Genomic DNA, 18,212 nt, shown 5'->3' on the forward strand with positions numbered 1-18,212 from the left:
GGGTTACATAAATGATGTTATTTGTCCATGTATTTTTATAAAGAAAATGACTTCAGAATTTGTTATACTTGCTGTTTATGTTGATGGCATAAATCTTGTATGGAACTTCAGAAGAGCTCCAAAAGGCAATTGAATATCTTAAAAAAGAATTTGAGATGAAAGATCTTGGAAAGACAAAACTTTGTCTTGGTCTGCAAATTGAACATTTAGCAAACGAGATCTTTATCCATCAATCTGCCTATACAGAAAGGGTCTTAAAACGCTTTTACATGGACAAAGCGCACCCATTGAGTACATCAATGGTTGTTCGATCACTTGAAGTGGATAAAGATTTGTTCCGACCTCCAGAAGAGGATAAGGAACTCCTTGGTCCCGAAGTACCCTATCTCAGTGCAATTGGTGCACTAATGTATCTTGCTAATGCTACAAGGCCTGGCATAGCATTTTCTGTTAATTTACTAGCAAGATATAGTTCTTCTCCTACACGGAGACATTGGAACGTGATTAAGCATATATTGCGATATTTAAAGGGAACTCTTGATATGGGTTTGTTTTATGCTAACAAAAATAGTGCAGATCTTGTTGGTTATACAGATGCATGTTATTTATCTGATTCCCATAAAGCTAGATCTCAAACCGGGTACGTTTTTACATGTGGAGGTACTATCATATCATGGCGCTCCACAAAGCAATCTATTATTGCTACTTCTTCAAATCATGCTGAAATAATAGCTATTCATGAAGCAAGTAAGGAATGCGTATGGTTGAGATCAATAATTCATTTTATTCGAGAAAAATATGGTTTGGAATGTGAGAAAAGACTCACAATTTTATACGAAGACAATGCTGCATGCATAGCCCAATTGAAAGGAGGATTTATAAAAGGAGATAGAACGAAGCACATTTCACCAAAATTATTCTACACACACGATCTTCAGAAAAATGGTGATATTGATATGCAACAAATCCGTTCAAGTGACAATCCGGCAGATTTATTCACTAAATCTTTACCAACTTCAACTTTTGAGAAGATGGTATACAAGATTGGAATGCAGAGATTTAAATATTTGAAACAAGGTTTTCATCAGGGGGAATAAAATACGCGATGTACTCTTTTTTCCTTACTAAGGTTTTTTTCCACAGGGTTTTCCTTATAAGGTTTTTAATGAGGCAACTATCAATGCGTATTACTAAATATGTGTACTCTTTTTCCTTCACTAGGATTTTTTCCCACAGGATATTTTTCTAGTAAGGTTTTAATGAGGCACATTATCTTTTAATGAATATCCAAGGGGGAGTGTTATAAATATATTATATTATGGATATTCATTTAGTACTATGTTGTAAATAAGCTTCCTAAAGAAACTTATCCATATGAGACTGCACCGTAAATATGTTTATCTATTTAGTACTCTATTGGAAATAAGCCTCCTGAAGAAGCTTATCCTTTCGGTACTCCGTTATGGATAAATATTACTCATGGTAGAAGATTATCTATATCTGGCACAACAGCTTAGAGTAACAGCTTACACAGCAGCTTGCAGTAGCAGCTTACACAACAACTTCCTTTCTTCTATAAATAGAGGAGAATTTAGTTCATTATGTACATAAGTTTGAAGTTTGAATAATATATCAGTTTATCTCTATATTTGTCTTTACTTTACTGTCTTTGTTTTATAACATAAAGGTATATAAATCTGTAGAGTTGTTAAAGACCTTCCTAGTTCTTTTTGAACTTGAGTTACTGTGTCAATCAATATGATTTTTTTTTTGGCAATACAATCAATTTGAATTTCGTAAATCTAAATGGCTACCACAACTCATACACCAGTCACCACTCGGGGGGTATTCTCGCCCCAACTGAGTAAAATGGAGCAAATCCGATTGAGTCCAAAGATGAGATGTATCTTGCAAGTTAATCGTGTTTAGGACTGCCTTGTCGAGTTGATTGAGGAAGATGAAGGATGGATCCTAAGCGGGTAAGATTAACATAATCTACTGGACCATGAGCTGATAATCCTGGGATTACCAATCCTACCATCCTAAATATTATTTCAGACCAACTTTGTCTGTAATCACTTCCCTTTATCCAAGGTAAAATGAAACTCCTAATTAGCTCAAAAGCTGCATTCAACACCTTTGGTAAAACCCATAGCAGTGAGAAGTAATTCTTGTTTGGTTCTTCCTCCAAAACCTGCAATTAGTAAACTAGACTTTATTGAATTGAAACAAACCCCATAAACAACTGAATTTTAATTATTAAGACTGATAAACTCGTTTCCTAATCAATAACTTTTGATAAATGTGTCTCCCATTTATTGCGATGACCAAAGCGGCAATGAATATGATGGTACTCCACGCCTATTATCTTAACATTCTAGATTCGCCCATGACCAAGACTAGATTATTATATATAAGAATGTCAAGTATAGAAAGTTTACCTTGCCATTGTAGAGGCTGTTGTAGTATAGACATGATCCAAAGTGCTTAAAGAAGAGAGTTTTGTCATCATAGGGCAATCTTGGCACCATATCATTGCAATATACATACCTAAAATACTTCACATCACACTTCTTGAACTTGTCCATCATAAAATTCCCAAATTGTTCATCTCCAACCCTAGGTTGTCCAAATGTATAAACTCCTTCCAATTTATCCAATAACCAATCCTCTTCATGCAAAGCTAATATAGCTGCAAATAATATTGCTAATGCACCACCTAAGCTATGTCCTGTTACTATGAATTTTGCTTTCTCATTTTTGCTCAATATTTTCTTCAAATCTTGTCTGATTTTGTAATATGCAAATACCTTATTATTTTGTTCTTGGTTTTCTTGATCATTTATTTCTTTTGGCCAGCCTTGGTTCTTTTGCAACCCTAAAGCTTTCATGAAACCTGCATGGATTTTGCCCATCCCTTCAAGATCGTACCATGAGAGATCTATATCTGTAATCCATGCATCTGCATAAAATGGACTTGTCCCTCTAAATGCTACCACAACTAGGTTTGGCTCTTCAATTTTGTCTTGAAACATTGTGGCTTGTGTCGAGTATTGTTCCTCGTAAGCTGACAAACAAATGAATAAGAATATTTCACTTTCTGTTTGCATCTTTATTTTCTTTTATTTATATAGTATTTTGTACAACCAAATTAAAGTAAAGGGAAGCAAGTGAGAGAGAGAGAGCGCGCGTGTGTGTTATCTTTTCTTAGAACTTCTTTATGTACACTGACATTATAAATAAATTTTTATACTATCAAGCAATCTAAAATATAATTACAAATAATTATCTATAATAAATAAGATTAGTAACCTAGACAACAAGACGATTATATAAACATGCTACAATAAATAAGATTAGTTATAACCTATTGCTCTATCTTTTGTAGCAATTAGATTTTAATACTAGCTTAAGCATAATGAATTAGAACCTCAGTAATTGGGATGTTTGAAGTTTTTCATCTATAATGAAGTTGTATTCAATTTCATCTTTACTTTAGAAGAAAAATCAAACACTCTATTGAACTGGAAACAAATGATCAGTTTACGACCAAAGAAGGTGGAGAATTAAATACGTAAACTGCAGTTCTCTATTTGTAGGTCAATGTTGAGGTCTCGACATTCCCACCTATTCTCAAGTTTAAATTCTCTCAAAGTATAAAATTATGCTTAATATTATTTATAATATATATCTATGCTGTCAACAACATCAACAACAATAAATAAATAAATTATGTATAGTCCCACGAATGGGTTTTGGGGAGGATATATAGTACGCAGACCTTACTCCTACGGTAAATATAGAGAGACTGTTTGTAATAAACCCTCGACACAAGAAAAAATAAAAAAAAAATCATAGCAACAAACAATAACGAGAACAAGATAAAAAAGACAAAGCAAAAGGAACAACAAGAAGATATGCTGTCAATATGTTAAAAGGAATATTTCACTAGTAATTATATACATATAGCTTAATAAGTTAAAAAAAAAAAAGTCAAAAAGTAAAACCAACATAAGAAGAAGCTAGTAAAAGATCAGGCGCACTTTTCGGGTCACTTAATTATTATGGATAGCAATAATGAAAGCAACCATCTCAGTCTATTACATTAATTTTTGCTATTGCATATCAATATCCCCTAGTACTTGGATTGCTTAATTAATTAATTAGTCTGTAAGATCTGGATATGAACTAAGATTCTGTTTTCTTAATGATAACGCTAAAGTCAAAGATCGATTAACTCAGATTTTATAATAATTGTTAAATGAATTTTTAATTTAAGAGATAAGTATAGCTGGAGCAATGTAATGACTTTGAGGATGTCACTTCACCTATAATGGAATCTACTAAGTATTAATTAACTATATAATTAGCTTACTGGTCACCTACTTGCATTTTATTTTACGTTTTCCGAGTGAGAAAATAGTATTAAGGTTACAGCTTTACATAGAAAGGAAGGACAGAGTGGTAGTTTGCTGATTTTCATAACTGTGTCAGCGAAAGGACTGGAAATACTTGTTCAAAGGAAAGTAATATTTGGGCAACCTAAACTAATCCAACGTTGAATTTTATAAAAAAAATAAAATAAAAAACTTAAATAGACTACTATCAGGAAAATTTACACCATTACGTCACTTTTACAACGTGTAATATGTTTTATTTTCAAAATTACAAATCTCACATTTTAACGAGGCTTACTTAGAGATACCATTTGGATGACTTATGGTGTAAAAAAATTCTTACACTGCGGAATTATATAACTTAAACTCATTTTCATTATGTTTTATTTGAATCTCCACAAGCAAAGATACGTGTTTGACCAATTTGAGGAAGATTTAATTTATACACATTGATATATATAGCGTAAAGATTTCTATAGTATATGGAGATGTTGTTTAATCTGTAATACTCATATTAGTTAGGTACCCTTTTTACCATATTGCACTTAATCCTTATTATAGTGATTTACTTATAATTATCTTAAAAAAAAATTTATTACTCCTGTAAATATTTTTACTCCTTTAATACTAGAACTTAAACTCTTTCAGGGACATTACATGGTTGTTGGTTGATAGAGAAAACTCAACTTACCATTCCAGAAATTGTGCAACCCCAAGAAGTGCATCTGAAGAAGAAAAAAGACAATTTAATTTTTAGTAAATATTTTTTCAGTAGAAAACTTTTAACTTTTCTTTGCGATGAAGGGAAGATTGCTTCAATATTGTAAAGTAATAATTACCTGCCAATGATCATTGATTACTGTTTTATTGAGGGCTTCGTTTTCGTAAGATAGTTTAGCAGCCATAATTGACAGGTGTGCGTTGTATCTGTTGTCTCCTATCTTTATTGTCTTGTCTAAGTCCACTCTCACATCAAGATTTCCGATCATCGACCTGAACTTCGCCGATGACTTTTCCGGCGTTACTACTTTTCCTGTAGTACCACAAAATATTGTATTTATATATGCTTACAGCGAAAAGAATTTTATACTATCAATGTAAAGAATAATTACGTACGCGATTCTTGTAAATAAAAAATAAGTAGAAGTTGGACGAATTAAGAAACCCCTGAAATTAATTCTGCAATCCACGCCATGACATTTTCATGAATCTTCAACTTTGTTGTGTAAATTCTACATATTTTTGTTTCATAACATTTCAACTTTTCTTTAAGGATCAGTCGTGAGATTAAAATCTGGAAGATACCCTTAGTCCTTAAATACAAGAACATTTTTTTCTTAAATACTAGTATACTCTAATTCTTAAATTCAAGAACATGCGATTGAATTCATCATCATCATCATTTAATACTATACTCTAATTCTGCTTTTCTAAAAAGAGTATTGGCTCTAGCAATAAATTTTTATTTTCAGATATTCATAGCAAGCCAAAGAAATCATACACTAATTCCAACCTCTAAATCATAATGCATGTATCTTGTATGCATGAACCATGCATTTGACTTTATTCTACTTGCATGTTCAAAGCAATTACTTGAAATTTCCACAGAAAAAATAGAAAAAAATACATAGAGAAAATTTAGAAATTCTTCCATCTTATGATGAATGCAAAGCTCGAGAAATTTCGGTAGGGAGCGATTTTCCCTCAAATAGATTCTACGTAGTGTGAATCTAAATTAGTCGAGCCAGTAGGTTAAAAAAAAAAAAGAAGCAAAGCACTAATAATTGGGGAAAAAAAAGTGAGGAAAGAATGGAAATCCAAACCTTGTATTATGTTCAACAAAAGCTGGAGAAAACCACCATTGAATGAAGGATAATTTTGCAAGAGCTCAACTATAGAACCTAATCTGGCCATGGGTTTTTTAAACCAAAACAAGAATCTCTGCAATATAACGGAGATAAAAATGAGCCATCGCCGGCGAAAACCTCTGATCCCCTCAACTCCGGCCGAAACATCGAAGAAGTTTCTTTTATCTAATTCAGTAGAATAGAAGATACGAATGAAATCAAAGAAACTAGCTTCTTTTGGCTTCAATTCAAAGTAACTTTTACAGAATTCTTCCTTGTTAGCCATAGATGTTATAACTTACAAGAAATGTGTATGAATAGTTCATAAAATGTCTATATTTATATAGTTAAAGCATTAGTCATGACGGGACACTTTGAATAAATAAACACGGTTTATTCTAATGGAATAATTAGTAAACTAATTGATAATTCAATATAAATAATCTTCCCAGGTCTTTAAAATATAAGATTGTCAATTGTCAAAGTTTTAGTTAATCGTAAATCAATTCCAAGTACACGGTGTCTTACTTTGTCTTTGGTCTTAAGATCAATAGACAGAGTCGTGGAATTGAGAGCTAGCACTCCGACGTGTTTGATATACTTAATTACGTGGGTTCTCTTTGAATAGTCCTTAAGTCAGCCAATTACATTATTAATTATTTAATATAGTCGTTAGTTTGCCTTCATTTTGTTCAAATAATACTCGAGAAAATACAAATAACTTCGATGTCCTATAAAGAAAGAAATGTAGCTATAAAATACTAAGCTGAATTATTGTGTTTATAAATTTTCTATGAACGTAACATTATTTATGCTATCAATATAAAAGAAATTTTCCTCTATATCATAATTTAACCTATTGTAATAGGTTGTACTTTTGTCTTATATTTTTAGGTTATTTATTTCACTTATTATGGGCAATTACACTTATTCTTTTTAAGCGGAACTTATTAAAACTAATTCCTAAAAAACTCATGAGGGTGTAGTGCTCCATGTTAAGCTGTCAAAGAAGAATTTACTAATTATCTTTGGTGGTGGTTGATGCGTCATATGAAGTGATAATATAGAGCGATTAACAAGATTTTAGGTACCCCTTATTTAACCTTATCTTTATTAGTGCAAAAATAGTGGCATTCGGGTATATATATATATATATATATATATATCCCTTTTAGGTAAAGGTGGAACTGATGATTAAAACTAATTCCTAAAGCAATTTGGAGGATACTACTACATGTGAGCAAATTCTAGAATCTTTTGGCAGAATAGGATTTGTAAAGATCGGATTGTTAAGATATGGTAGCATATTTAGAGGTATTCCAAATTAATAGTGAATATCAGTCTTTTTCTTTGTGGGTTAAATTGAGTATTATAATAGAAGAAAATAAGCAGTTAAGGTAACAATATTACAAAACCAAGGGAGTGTTAGTGTTTAATGCGTATTTTCATGTTATTTCATTTACAAACATGGGAGGAACAATCAAAAATTTGAATTTGTCGAATAGTTTATACTTAGCACATTATGTAACTAATATATATATATATATATAGATGCGTGATAGCTCGTGTACATCATGCCGTGCTTTTTATTCATTAATTTTCTAACTTTCATATTGGTGTGAGAATAGAGCTTGTGTTAACCAGAGTGTTACTCAGGTCTAGTCCTAACAAAGGAAAGCAACTGGCCCACTAATTTTTAGTTAGAGACCCAACCCAATTCTACCCTTTACTTTGTATTTTGTAATTCATGTCATTTGTAATTTTTTTCCTTATATACTTGTAAATATATATATACATAATAATGAAAAAAAAGATCAGATTGATCAGAATTCCTTTGACCGGCTCATTTCTCTCTCTTGTTCTTCAACCACTAGGGTTTCATTCTCGTTAATTCCGCCATAGCTCACAATTGTTCCAAGTTAACATGGTATCATAGCGGGATTCTAGACTCTTCTCGTCGTGAGCTTTCTTCCAGTTGTACCCTTACTAGAGATTTTTCGTTGTTTTGGTTTCGATCGATGACGGGAGTAGTCGAAAACAGTATTCATCCTTTTTTTTCACCGGAGAAATTTTGGGCTCTTTCAATGTCGATCGTTGCTTGAGGTGTATGTCTTCCGAAGTTTCGATTTTCACGGAGGTATCATCAAATTTTGTGAAGAACAACTTCTCTAGGGTTTGCAATTAAGCGAGACCTTACTTCTTCGGATTCTCATAAGAAGGCTGGTATACTCTTTCCTATTGCATATGTTGCATTTCTATTTGCTTCTATTATTCTCAGCCCAGTCTCTCTTCTGTGTTACATATTTGTTTTGATTTGAAAATGGGTAGTATTGTGGATAATAATGATGTGTCTTCGACTTCTGATGGCTTCACTCCCTTCTCCTTGGATCGTCTTACCCTTTCTATAGTCATCCGTCTGATAACCCTGGTAGTCAATTGGTGTCTGTATCGTTCAACGGGTCTAGTTTTGTGTTTTGGAGAAGTAGTATGATTACATCTCTCTTTGCAAAGAATAAGTTAGGCCTTATAGATGGTAGAATCTCTCAGTCTACATCATATTCCCCTTATTATGCGTACTGGGAAAGATGTAATGACATGGTCAAGACATGGATAATAAATTCAGTATCTAGAGAGATTGCTACTAGCGTGATGTGCCTTAAGACTGCCAAGGAAGTCTGAAAGGACATCAATGAAAGTTTTGGACAGTCAAACGGGTCCAAATATATTCAACTTCAAAGGAAAATCCATTCCACTACTCAGGGGTCCTCTGATATAGCTTCCTATTTTACAAAAATGAAAAGTCTTTGGGATGAGCTACATTCTTCCTATGTAGGACCTGTATGCTCTTGTGGAGCTTTGCTTGAGTTCATAGAAGATCAACAATTGTTTCAATTCCTAAATGGCCTAAATGACTCCCATTTAACTGTGAAAAGTGCTATTATGATGAAGAATCCCTTTCCACCCATAAGCAAAGCCTATTCCCTTCTTCAACAAGATGAAAGTCAAAAGGAAGCTCATTCTTCTGCTCCAAGCTTTTATAGTGATACATCTTCTTTCTTGGTTTCTCCTGGTTCATCCAATGGGAACAAGACTTTCAGTCAGAAGGTGAATTTTGAATCCATGAGGAATAACACATATGTTTTCTGCAAGTATTGCAAGAAACCTGGACACACTATGGATAAATGCTACATGTTTCATAAATTTCTCCCAGACTTCAAGTTCACAAAGAGCAAGAAGTCTGCTTCATGTGTCCAGACTAAAACCCCTTTTGCTTCTTCTACACCTGCATGTGCAGCACCAGTTACACAAGATTCTGAGCCATCAACTCATGCATTCACTAAAGAACAGTACCAACACCTTCTGACCTTGTTTCATCAAGCTCATTTATCCCATGGATCTGCTCATGAAGGTTTCAATGTAGCCAACTCTGCTTTTGCACATTTTACAGGTATGTTTAGTAGCTATGCTGTAGGTTCTGTGGATTCTCATGTGTGTGCTTCATCATAGTTAGTTGTAAATTCTTGGATATTAGATACATGTGCCATTAATCACATGACTCCATATAAATATCTACTCTTTAATGTACAACTATTAACTAAGCCATTCCTTGTCACTTTACCTAATGGATATAAAGTCAAAGTTGTTTCTACTGGTTCTTAGCATCTCAGACATGATATAGTTTTGCTTCATATCCTTCTTGTTCCTTCCTTTCATTTCAATTTGATTTCTGTGCATCAACTCATGTCAACTAGATTGTTCATCTTTATTTACCAAATCAATTTGTTCTTTACAGGGTCCTTCTCTGAAGAGGCCCCTGGAAATTGGTAAGACTGTAGGAAGGCTATACTACCTCTATCCAAATGCTGACCTTTTCCTTACTACATCCACTTCTATGTCTGTCTCTACTTCATGTTATTCTTTACCTGTTTCTGTTTCTTCTATTAAAGCTAGTCATATAACAGATCTTGTTGTTGATGTTGTTTCCTATAATCAGTCATTTATCTCTAATAAAGTGAATTTGTTTTGGCATCAAAGATTGGGGCATATGCCTTTTCACAAAATAAAATCTATTATGTACTTCTCTGATAATGTTTCATCTAAACAAACCTTCTTCTGTCCCATTTGTCCAATGGCTAGACAACAAATATTACCTTTTTCTGAAAGTGTTATGCATTCCACTGCCCTATTTCAAATAGTTCACATTGATATTTGGGGCCCATATAACACTAAAACTTACAATGGGTTCAGATATTTCTCGACTCTAGTTGATAATTATCAAGGGCCACTTGGATCCATCTCCTTTTTTGTAAAAGCAATGCACTTTCCATCATTAAAGCTTTCACTGCTATGGCCAAAGTTCATTTTAAATCTTCTATCCAAACTTTTAGATCAGACAATGCTCTTGAACTTGGGAGTAACTCTAAGGGCATCCTGTTTTTGAATAGTGAAGGGATCTTACACCAAACCACCATTCCACATACTCCCCAGCAGAATAAAGTAGTGAAGAGGAAACACAAACATCTTCTTGAGGTGTCCAAAGCTCTTTTAGTCTAATCTTCCTCTCAAATATTGGGGTGATTGTGTCCTCACTGCCACCTATCTAATCAATCAAATGCCTTCAGTTGTTATTAAGATTCTGTCACCCTATGAAAAATTACATGAGATTCCTCCATCCTATGATCACCTCAAGTCCTTTGGGTGTTTGTGCTTTGCTGCCTCTCCCAAGGTAGGCAGAGATAAATTTCAGTCTAGGGCCATACCTTCTATTTTTTGGGGTAACCTTGTGGCAAAAAAAGGTGACAAACTTCTTAACATTTTCAATCATTTCATTTTCTTCTCTATGGATATAGTTTTCCATGAACATGTGTTCCCTTATAAGTCTGATTCTTCTCCTGTTTTGTCCCTTTTTCCTCTGTCTGCTCTTATGGATTATATACCTCCTCCTGCCTCTTCTACTTCTGGCACTGATCATTCCTCTTCTTCCATTCCTCCATCCAATCTAGTTTCTAGTCCTTCCACTTCTCATTCCCCTTCTCCTCTTCATTATTCTCATGTTTCTCCTTCTTCTTCCTCTTCTAATTATTCCTCGCCTCCTTCTGTCTTTCCTTTGAGAAGATCTTCCAGACCAGTCTAACAGCCCATTCACCTCAAGGATTATATCTGCTCTTCTGTTATATCTTCTGGATCACTTCCCTTATCTTCCAAGGTATCCTCTGTTGATTTGCAAATGTATGAACCTTAGTTCTACCAACAGGTTGCTTCCAATCCTGCTTGGCAAGAGGACATTCTAAAGGAATTTCAGACTCTTGAGGCCAATCAGACATGGGATATTGTGCCTCTCCCCCTCACAAGAAAGTTATTCCTTATAAGTGGGTTTATAAAATAAAGCAGAAGGCTGATGGATCCATTGAAAGATTAAAAGCCAGACTAGTAACCAGAGGAGATATACAAAGATAGGGAATTGACTTCACAGAAATATTTTCTCTCGTGGTCAAAATGACCACAATTAGATGTTTATTGGCAATTGTTGTCAAGAAAAGCAGGGAATTATACCAACTAGATGTTAATAATGACTTCCTCAATAGTGATCTCCATGAGGAGGTCTACATGAAGGTTCCACATGGTCTTGACATTTGTGGTTCCTCTTCTTCTTCTTCTCCTTTGGTTTGCAAACTCAAGAAATCCCTTTATTGCCTTAGGCAAGCTTCCATGCAGTGGTTTTCAAAACTATTTGAAGAGCTACTTTCTAAAGGCTACATTTCAAGTCTCAATGACTACTCTTTATTCACAAAGTCTTCCTCTAATTCTCTAGTTGTCTTGGCTGTATATGTTGATGATATCCTATTAGCTAGTAATGATCTCAATGAAATGCAATCTCTAAAATCTTATTTGAATGATATATTTTAGATCAAAGAATTGAGTTCAGTGCATTATTTTTTGGGGTTGGAAATCTCTCTTAATCCTCAAGGGTACATCATGAGTCAACATAAGTACACTTCTGACCTTCTCTTTGAGTTCAATTATCAACACTTCTCTCCTCTGCTGACTCATTTGGATCCTTTTGTCAAGCTCACTATGGATATGGGAGAGCCCTTTTCTAATCCTAGCTTGTATAGGAGGTTAGTTGGGAAGCTATATTTTTTTGCAACACACTAGACCTGACATCTCTTTTTCAGTGCAATATTTAAGTTAGTTTTTTACAGAAGCCTCAGGTTCCTCACATGATGGCTACTTTACATGTACTTTGATATCTCATGAATGACCCTGCCTCAAGGTGTTCTACTTTTCAGTTCTTCTGATTTTTCTCTTCTAGCTGATTTTGATTCCGACTGGGTAGCTTGTGATGTATCTCGCAAGTCTTTTAGTGGCTATTATATTACTTCTGGTGGCAGCCTTGTTTCTTGGAAGAGCAAAAAATAACCTACTATATCATTGTCTTCTATTGAAGCTGAATATCGAGTTCTTCGAAAGGTGACTGCTGAAATATCTTGGTTGGTTAGACTTTTGGGTGATCTTGGTTTGCATGTTACCAGTCCTGTTTCTGTTTTTTGTGACTCATAGACAACCCTTCACATGGCAATGAACCCTGTGTTTCATGAGAGTACCAAGCATATTGAGATTCATTACGACTATGTCCGTGAATGTTTGTCTTCTGGCCTGATTTCCCTCTACTATATCTCTACAATAAATCAATTAACATACATTACGACTAAGGCCCTAATTGGGTAGCCTCATCATGAGATTCTTTACAAACTTGGTGTGGTATCATCCTCAAGCTTGAAGGGAGGTGTTAACCGGACTTTTACTCAGGCCCAGTACAACAAAGGAAAGTAACTGGCCCACTAATTTTTAGTTAGAGACCCAACCCAATTCTACCCTTTATTTTTTATTTTGTAATTCATGTCATATATAATTTTTTTTCTTATATGATTGTAAATATATATACACAGAATAATGAAAAAAAAGATCAGATTGGTTTGATTTCATATGACCGACTCATTTCTCTCTCTCTTCTTCTTCAATCACTAGGGTTTCATTCTCATTAATTTTGCCATAACTCACAATTATTCCGAAGAGAACAACTTGTTCTCTTCTAACATTGTAGGGTATGATTTTTATGTTCAAACTCCAAAAGTACTCTAGTTTTTCAAATTTGTTTAGTCAGCCTCGTACCTAATTAATTGGATAGCCACCCCCGACTAAATCTAGATCTTAGAGGAGCACACACTTAGCTAATTTAGAGAAGTTTTTGATTTAATTTCAACGGACACAAAATTGAATCACTTAAAAATGTGACATTATAAGTTTAAGTTTTGTAAATGTCTTGAAAAATTGTTGAATTTAAAGTTTTCTACATCTGAACTCATTAGTTATTTCCTTTTATTTGGAATATAACAATATAACTTCTACAAACTTTTTTATGATTTTACTTTCGAATACTTCTTTTTTCTAACTTCAACTTAAATATTGTCCAAACACCTACTAAGTAACTCTCTTAACTTATTGCTCATTTGGCCAAGTTTCTCCTAAGCCAAAAGTATTTTTTTCTTCAAAAAAGTACTTTTTCTCAATTTGAGGTATTTGACCAAGTTTTTTTTGGGGGGGGGGGGGGAAGGTGCTTTTGGCTAGAAGCATAAGTAATTTTTAAGAAGTAGAAAAAAGTAGCTTCTCCCTAGAAGCACAAACAATTTTGACTTTTCTTCCAACCAAATATACTCTTAGCAAAATAGTATATATAACAAAATAACCTTACTTAGTTTTAACTATTAAGTAATATATAACGACTTTTGGGATGAACTTTCATATATATTAAATAATATTTTGATATATCTAAATTATCTTGAAAGTATAAAGTACTTTTCAATTTTATGTTTATATTTTACTTAAATAATATAAAAAACTTAATTATTATCATTAATAATAAATATTTATGATTATTTATCTACTTATTTAATATTAACTATTAAGCATATCTCTTAGTATCCTTATTCGTAATTTGACACTTAAAAATACATTTTGAAAAGTTTGGACAAACACAAATTGTTGTTCAAAAGTTTTTTTCAAATTGAATAGCCAAACACAAATTGCTTTTCTCAAAAAGTACTTTTTGAAAAGCACTTCTCAAAATAAGCTAATATTTTCAGCTTGGCCAAACAAGCTATTATTCTAGGAGGTAAAATTTATGTACTCCTCATTCGCGTTACTTAAAAGCATCCGACCAACAAGTCATTTATCTAAAGTTTAAAGGTATTAAGGTAATGATTCTTTTAACAAAAATGAAACCATATTGTTTGCCCGTAAAACGATACAATTGAATTTGTAGCGTGGTTTATAGACAAGCGAACTGTTTTGATCCAAAAATAGTAAATAAACAAGATTAAAAGTAAGACTTAGCGATTAAAATTGAAGAAGATGACAAGCGTGACTCCGAGAACAGCGTCTTCGATGACAGAAATGAGAACAATGTAAAGAATCAAATAAAGTTGTTTTAATTGAGAGCGAAAGTGGAATACAATATAAGTTTTGCCAAGAATTTCATGTGTTATAATGGCTATACCTAGGAAAAAAAGATCCTAGGATCAAGCCACTTAAGTGATAATAAATAAGCCACTGATGAATATGTATCAGCAGGCTATGAATGCAAATATTCTCTGTAACGACTGCCCATTTAATGTTAGAGAATATTCTTCATTGAATACTACCCGATGAAAAATATTCGATCTTCTTCCATTGACCATACTCCATTCGGGTTTATCCGATGTCAATTGCAGTTGTTGTCCTCGGTATTGGTTGTTACTTGATTCGCCTTTAAACTATCTTTGGTCCGACGTGTCAGCTATCATTTGATCATTTATTATAAACTAATTTTACCCTATACAGATAGTCCCCCTGCTTTCTGATGACATATCTTTGTGTCACCAAAAAGTTAGTGAAGATCCCTTTCTTGGCGGGAAATCTCTTGAACAGTCTCTGATGCTTGAAAGGACGCACGTCTTCTCGCATTTAATACCCCGAACACGTGTTACCCCATGATTCAATAATATTTTTACCAGTTCTCGAGGTAATCATGATCACGATTTTTGCCATCTATATCAATTACTTTTACTCATCATTTTACCTCTTTCACTTCCAAAATTTTCATAAGTTTATCATTTTCTCTGCACTCAACCTCCTCCTGCTTAGAAAACTTTCATCTTCTCTAACTTTCTAAAAATTTTACTGTTCTTTTACTACCATGGCTTCTTCTACTGAATCTTTTAGAAACACTGGTCTTCTCTTCGGTGGAGGCCCGAAGAGAAACAAAGACAAAGAAGCATATATATTTTTAAGCCTCCCACTATAAACACCATCATACCCAAACACCTGAGTATTGTCAATGATTTCCAGGAAAAGCTTCCATCTGCGTCTCTACGGACTTGGGCGGTTAACAGGTACCCCTCCTCTATTCGCCCTTCTAGTATTCCTGCTGTGAAGGAGGACTGTAATTGCCCAAACCTTAACATCCTCGCTCCGGATATGATAGAGCGGGTACCTTTATCAAAAAAGATTTTACGTGTGTCTATACGTATCCCTTCACCTTGGGCCCATTTTCCTTGGGGACGAGTGAAGGGCTCGATCCCATAAATTTGGAGTTTTGCCACCGGTACCAGGTTTGTTTGGCACACATAGGCCCATATATATGACGAACGGTGGCTTGCTTATGCCACTTGTGATGAAGTGGCTCCCCTCCAAAGGAGAAAAATAACTTCATCAGCTCAACTGAACACTCAGTCGGGAGAGCTTTAAAGCCCGACCAAAGAAGAGGTCCAAGCACTTTGGGGAGAGATCGAGATAGTAGAGGATGGTGATTCTTGCTTCCCGACCCCTGTTGCTATTTTTGGTCCAAGGAGTTTGGGCCTCAGGCCTCTTCTGCCTTTAGATACTGAGCAACCACTAATCAGAGCTACACCTGTTGCAGCTGCTTCTCAACCTTCGATGCCAACAACTTCACGCCCCTCTATACCAGTTGCACCTTCGTCACCAATGCCCACTGTGTCTTCTCCACCGTAGACAGACGCTCGAGAGAGGAATGCTTCTCCTCCCCGGTCTCCCGACCATGGGAATTTGGGGCACACTTACTCACCCCTTCCCCAGATCCCCGAGGGAGGAGTGCTACTCTTTCGGTTTTAAAGGAGTGCCATCTGCTGTCCAGGCCGGTGGAGCTTGCCAACTACCTGAATCCACTAGCTTCAGAGAAAGATAGGAAGAAAATAAGCTCCCTTTCGGGCGAGTGTTTGGTAATAATGCAATGCATAATGCGGTAGCGGTATTGTATTTGCTTTCTTATTATTTGTTTTCCATCTATATGCTACAATGACATTTCTAATCTTGATATTCCTTTTTTACTGGACAACTTCCTTGCTTCTGAGGGCCTGAAGAAATTAATCCTCGATAAGCAAGGACTCGCGTCCGAGTGGGATAACCTGTTGGCCAAAAGGGACCATCTTGCTACACGCCTCCCGGTGTTGGAGGCAAAGGCTGCTAAGGCGGGCGAGCTTAAGGCTAGTTGCAGCAAAGTGAACAAGAGATGATGGCCCACATCCAAGAAGTCACTTCATTACATGAACAACTCTAAGAGGCTAAGGCTAAGTGTGCCGAGCTCCAAGATACTGTACTTTCTGCTGCCAGCGCGAGTCTAACTCCGAGGAATAAGTGAATAACTTGAAAGCAGCCTTGAACTCCAAAACTGAGGAGGCCAATGCCACCGAGAAGAGGGCCAAAATGGAAGAAAGATTCAAGAAGATCATGGAGCAAAATCGGATTCACCTATCTACATCTCGTGATCTTGACTCGAGCCTCGGTGCCATGAGATCCGAGAGGGATGGTCTTCAGGCCAAGGTTGACATGCTTAAGGAAAAACTCCAGTTTCAAGAGGATTCCCCCGTATTTGAGAAGACATATGCTATATATCAAATGAGGAGAAAAACTTTTGAAGAGGCAAAAGCGGGCATCATCGACATTGATAATTACATCATCAGGGCCCGAGAACTGGAGCTAACTAATCAAGAACGTCTTCCTGCTACTGTAGTTAATTCTTTAAGAACCAGTTCCAAGTACTCGGGGACCGAAGAAGAGATCGAAGAAGGCGATGATGAAGAATTGGCGGCTGATCCACCCTCTTCCAACATGGGAGATGCAGATCCCACTCTCCCTTCAAGCTCCGGCGGCGACAATACTTAGATTTTTTCTTCTTTGTATTTTGTTGGTACTTTATAATTATGCCAGACTTTTCATTGAGTTTGGCATTTTGATAAATGAAGACAATTTTTTTTTAAGTGTTGTGCAAGATACATTCTTTTTACGTTGAATTAGTCAAAGTTTCGGGTATACTTTCATCCGATAGCTTCCAAATCCGAGCATGCATTCTTTCGAAATCAACCCTTTACTATGAGGGTTTTATAAGAGAGGGCCCTCTTATGTTTACGATGCTCTTGAAGAGGAGGCCTGTTCATTCCAGCTCAAGCATTTGAAATTTTTTGTTAATTTTCAAATGATAAAATCAACTCATCGTTTGGACAAGAAACAAGATAAAAATAAATGGACTTTATTTTACTCCTTCCATCTTTAAAAGTACATAAGCATTCGTTTACTAAAGGAAAAAAAGAAACTGCCAATACATGTGGCTAACTCGTATAACTTATTTCTACATGGCTGACCAGGCAATCCCCGGTCCCCATGAGACATTATTGTTCCCGGTGCTCGTAGTCCCCGGTTTGTGTGGCATTCTTACTGTTGTATCTTATACTATTCCCCCCGGTGTTCGAATGCGAAGTATGCTAATTGGAACGCTGGAGGTATTGCTTCATTCGTGGAAACAACTCGTGGACGGTTAAATAGTCTTTGGTTCGATGGCAAGTTTTGTTTCCCATTAGGAACTTGCCATCGAGCCAAAGATTATTTAACCATCCCATAGCGGTTTATCATTTCA

General features: G+C 35.2%; 2 protein-coding genes across 3 annotated transcripts; one reads left to right on the forward strand and one right to left on the reverse strand.

Moving 5' to 3' along the window:
• Nucleotides 1–1,551: 1,551 nt before the first annotated feature.
• Nucleotides 1,552–6,560, reverse strand: LOC107821875 (triacylglycerol lipase OBL1). The gene is made up of 5 exons (XM_016648332.2): nucleotides 6,221–6,560; nucleotides 5,237–5,430; nucleotides 5,089–5,122; nucleotides 2,442–3,067; nucleotides 1,552–2,194 (listed from the first exon to the last, which is right to left on the reverse strand). The coding sequence occupies exons 1-5, from the start codon at nucleotides 6,528–6,530 to the stop codon at nucleotides 1,916–1,918; spliced, it is 1,443 nt and encodes a 480-aa protein (XP_016503818.1). The 5' UTR covers nucleotides 6,531–6,560; the 3' UTR covers nucleotides 1,552–1,915.
• A 1,484-nt stretch (nucleotides 6,561–8,044) lies between these two features.
• LOC107821874 (uncharacterized) lies at nucleotides 8,045–13,230 on the forward strand. Of its 2 annotated transcripts, none has more exons than XM_016648330.2 (2): nucleotides 8,045–9,692; nucleotides 10,038–13,230. In XM_016648330.2, the coding sequence occupies exons 1-2, from the start codon at nucleotides 9,038–9,040 to the stop codon at nucleotides 10,070–10,072; spliced, it is 690 nt and encodes a 229-aa protein (XP_016503816.1). In that variant the 5' UTR covers nucleotides 8,045–9,037; the 3' UTR covers nucleotides 10,073–13,230. The 2 variants fall into 2 exon arrangements, with proteins under 2 accessions (XP_016503816.1, XP_016503815.1); XM_016648329.2 differs by having other exon boundaries at nucleotides 8,068–9,692; nucleotides 12,693–13,230.
• The last annotated feature ends 4,982 nt before the right edge of the window (nucleotides 13,231–18,212 follow it).

This window comes from Nicotiana tabacum, chromosome 15 (genome assembly GCF_000715075.1).
Source record: "Nicotiana tabacum cultivar K326 chromosome 15, ASM71507v2, whole genome shotgun sequence".
NCBI lineage: Eukaryota > Viridiplantae > Streptophyta > Magnoliopsida > Solanales > Solanaceae > Nicotiana > Nicotiana tabacum.

Excerpts from the sequence above, each read along its gene's own strand:
- LOC107821875 (XM_016648332.2), bottom strand. The coding sequence starts at position 6,530 with ATGGCTAACAAGGAAGAATTCTGTAAAAGTTACTTTGAATTGAAGCCA. Across the intron at positions 5,123-5,236 it reads TAATCAATGATCATTGGCAG|ATGCACTTCTTGGGGTTGCA; the intron begins GTAATTATTACT and ends TTTCTTCTTCAG. Across the intron at positions 3,068-5,088 it reads GTTGCACAATTTCTGGAATG|CTTACGAGGAACAATACTCG; the intron begins GTAAGTTGAGTT and ends TTTGTTTGTCAG.
- LOC107821874 (XM_016648329.2), top strand. The coding sequence starts at position 9,038 with ATGAAAAGTCTTTGGGATGAGCTACATTCTTCCTATGTAGGACCTGTA. Across the intron at positions 9,693-12,692 it reads TGCTTTTGCACATTTTACAG|CTGAATATCGAGTTCTTCGA; the intron begins GTATGTTTAGTA and ends CTTCTATTGAAG.